Source organism: Salvelinus namaycush, chromosome 26 (genome assembly GCF_016432855.1).
Source record: "Salvelinus namaycush isolate Seneca chromosome 26, SaNama_1.0, whole genome shotgun sequence".
Taxonomy (NCBI): Eukaryota; Metazoa; Chordata; class Actinopteri; order Salmoniformes; family Salmonidae; genus Salvelinus; species Salvelinus namaycush.
The window spans coordinates 39527022-39530259 of NC_052332.1; the positions used below are offsets into that span (position 1 = coordinate 39527022).

The following is a 3238-nucleotide window of genomic DNA, read 5'->3' on the forward strand; positions in this document are numbered from 1 at the left end:
CCTCTCCTGCTCTACTGCCCTCCCCTCCCATCCTCTCCTCTCCTGCTCTACTGTCCTCCCTCTCTCTTTCCTCTCCTCTCCTGCTCTACTGTCCTCCCCTCCCATCCTCTCCTCTCCTGCTCTACTGTCCTCCCTCTCTCTTTCCTCTCCTCTCCTGCTCTACTGTCCTCCCCTCCCATCCTCTCCTCTCCTGCTCTACTGTCCTCCCTCTCTCTTTCCTCTCCTCTCCTGCTCTACTGTCCTCCCCTCCCATCCTCTCCTCTCCTGCTCTACTGTCCTCCCTCTCTCTTTCCTCTCCTCTCCTGTTCTACTGTCCTCCCCTCCCATCCTCTCCTCTCCTGTTCTACTGTCCTCCCTCTCTCTTTCCTCTCCTCTCCTGCTCTACTGTCCTCCCCTCCCATCCTCTCCTCTCCTGCTCTACTGCCCTGCCCTCCCATCCTCTCCTCTCCTGCTCTACTGTCCTCCCTCTCTCTTTCCTCTCCTCTCCTGCTCTACTGTCCTCCCCTCCCATCCTCTCCTCTCCTGCTCTACTGCCCTCCCCTCCCATCCTCTCCTCTCCTGCTCTACTGTCCTCCCTCTCTCTTTCCTCTCCTCTCCTGCTCTACTGCCCTCCCATCCTCTCCTCTCCTGCTCTATTGTCCTCCCTCTCTCTTTCCTCTCCTCTCCTGCTCTACTGTCCTCCCATCCTCTCCTCTCCTGCTCTACTGTCCTCCCCTCCCATCCTCTCCTCTCCTGCTCTACTGCCCTCCCCTCCCATCCTCTCCTCTCCTGCTCTACTGTCCTCCCTCTCTCTTTCCTCTCCTCTCCTGCTCTACTGCCCTGCCCTCCCATCCTCTCCTCTCCTGCTCTACTGTCCTCCCTCTCTCTTTCCTCTCCTCTCCTGCTCTACTGTCCTCCCTCTCTCTTTCCTCTCCTCTCCTGCTCTACTGTCCTCCCATCCTCTCCTCTCCTGCTCTACTGCCCTCCCCTCCCATTCCCCCCTCCTCTATGCATGCTCCTCTACTAACCCACAGTCTTTAGCATCTCTGATGAGCAGCATCTCTGATTGGTTCTCCTGTGTCTCCTCTACCTCAGGCCACCGCTCTTGATAAGGAGGGGCAGGTTCTCAGACGAAGATGCAACCAGGATGTGAGCTCACGCCTATTGCCGTTGACAACACAAACAACAACAACAACGGAAAAACCGACTAGCTGCCTCCCCAGCCCGACCCTCGCCCCCCTCTTTCTGACCTTTATCCTCGGCTCCGTCCCTAACCCTGACCCCTCCACCAGCCACCTAACCCTGACCCCTCCACCAGCCACACCCCAGCGTTGAACCATGAGGATATCTCTCTCAGCTCAGCTGGGACTGTTCGTTCTCCTAACTCCCCCTTTTAGAGGTGGGACTGTTCGTTCTCCTAACGCCCCCTTTTAGAGGTAGGGAGAGGGATCAAATGTTCTCCTAACGCCCCCTTTTAGAGGTAGGGAGAGTGGTAATATGTTCTCCTAACTCCCCCTTTTAGAGGTGGGGAGAGGGGTCATATGTTCTCCTAACTCCCCCTTTTAGAGGTGAGAAGAGGGGTCATATGTTCTCCTAACGCCCCCTTTTAGAGGTAGGGAGAGGGGTCATATGTTCTCCTAACTCCCCCTTTTAGAGGTAGGGAGAGGGGTCATATGTTCTCCTAACTCCCCCTTTTAGAGGTGGGGAGAGGGGTCATATGTTCTCCTAACTCCCCCTTTTAGAGGTAGGGAGAGGGGTCATATGTTCTCCTAACTCCCCCTTTTAGAGGTAGGGAGAGGGGTCATATGTTCTCCTAACTCCCCCTTTTAGAGGTAGGGAGAGGGGTCATATGTTCTCCTAACTCCCCCTTTTAGAGGTAGGGAGAGGGGTCATATGTTCTCCTAACTCCCCCTTTTAGAGGTAGGGAGAGGGGTCATATGTTCTCCTAACTCCCCCTTTTAGAGGTAGGGAGAGGGTAGAGATGGGAGAAGAGGGGTCATATGTTCTCCTAACTCCCCCTTTTAGAGGTAGGGAGAGGGGTCATATGTTCTCCTAACGCCCCCTTTTAGAGGTAGGGAGAGGGTAGAGATGGGAGAAGAGGGGTCATATGTTTTCCTAACGCCCCCTTTTAGAGGTAGGGAGAGGGGTCATATGTTCTCCTAACGCACCCTTTTAGAGGTAGGGAGATGGTAGAGATGGGAGAAGAGGGGTCATATGTTCTCCTAACTCCCCCTTTTAGAGGTAGGGAGATGGTAGAGATGGGAGAAGAGGGGTCATATGTTCTCCTAACTCCCATTTTTATAGAAGTAAGGGGGGAGAGATGCGAGAAGAGGGGTGATACGTTCTCCTAACTTCCCCTTTTAGAGGTAGAGAGATGGTAGAGATGGGAGAAGAAGGGTGACATGTTCTCCTAACTCCCCCTTCTAGATGTAGGGGAGGAAAGTAGAGGAGATAGGGGAGTGGTCTTTCCTCCTCCCCCTTTCCCCCCCATCTCCCCCTTCTAGAACAGAACAGAGGGACTGGGGACAGGGGAGGGGAGAGATAGAGAGACTGGGGACAGGGGAGGGGAGACAGAGGGACAGGGAATAGGGGAGGGGAGAGATAGAGGGACTGGGGACAGGGGAGAGATAGAGGGGCTGGGGGCAGGGGAGAGATAGAGGGACTGGGGACAGGGGAGGGGAGAGATAGAGGGACTGGGGACAGGGGATGGGAGAGATAGAGGGACTGGGGACAGGGGAGAGATAGAGGGACTGGGGACAGGGGAGAGATAGAGGGACTGGGGACAGGGGAGAGATAGAGGGACTGGGGACAGGGGAGAGATAGAGGGACGGGGGACAGGGGAGAGATAGAGGGACTGGGGACAGGGGAGGGGAGAGATAGATGGACTGGGGACAGGGGAGAGATAGAGGGACTGGGGACAGGGGAGAGATAGAGGGACTGGGGACAGGGGAGAGATAGAGGGACTGGGGGACAGGGGAGAGATAGAGGGACTGGGAACAGGGCGGGGGAGACAGAGGGACTGGGGACAGGGGAGGGGAGAGATAGAGGGACTGGGGACAGGGGAGAGATAGAGGGACTGGGGACAGGGGAGAGATAGAGGGACTGGGGGCAGGGGAGAGATAGAGGGACTGGGGACAGGGGAGGGGAGAGATAGATGGACTGGGGACAGGGGAGAGATAGAGGGACTGGGGACAGGGGAGAGATAGAGGGACTGGGGACAGGGGAGAGATAGAGGGACTGGGGACAGGGGAGAGATAGA

At 56.3% G+C, this 3238-nt stretch overlaps 1 protein-coding gene across 1 annotated transcript in view; it reads left to right on the top strand.

Moving 5' to 3' along the window:
* The window catches only part of dclk1a (doublecortin-like kinase 1a), an 85432-nt gene extending 82943 nt beyond the window's left edge, over positions 1–2489 (top strand). The window contains exon 13 of the mRNA XM_038965541.1: positions 1075–2489. Coding sequence (XP_038821469.1) covers positions 1075–1132 — 58 coding nt within the window. The 3' untranslated portion in view covers positions 1133–2489. The remainder of the gene's footprint in view (positions 1–1074) is intronic.
* Positions 2490–3238: the final 749 nt, after the last annotated feature.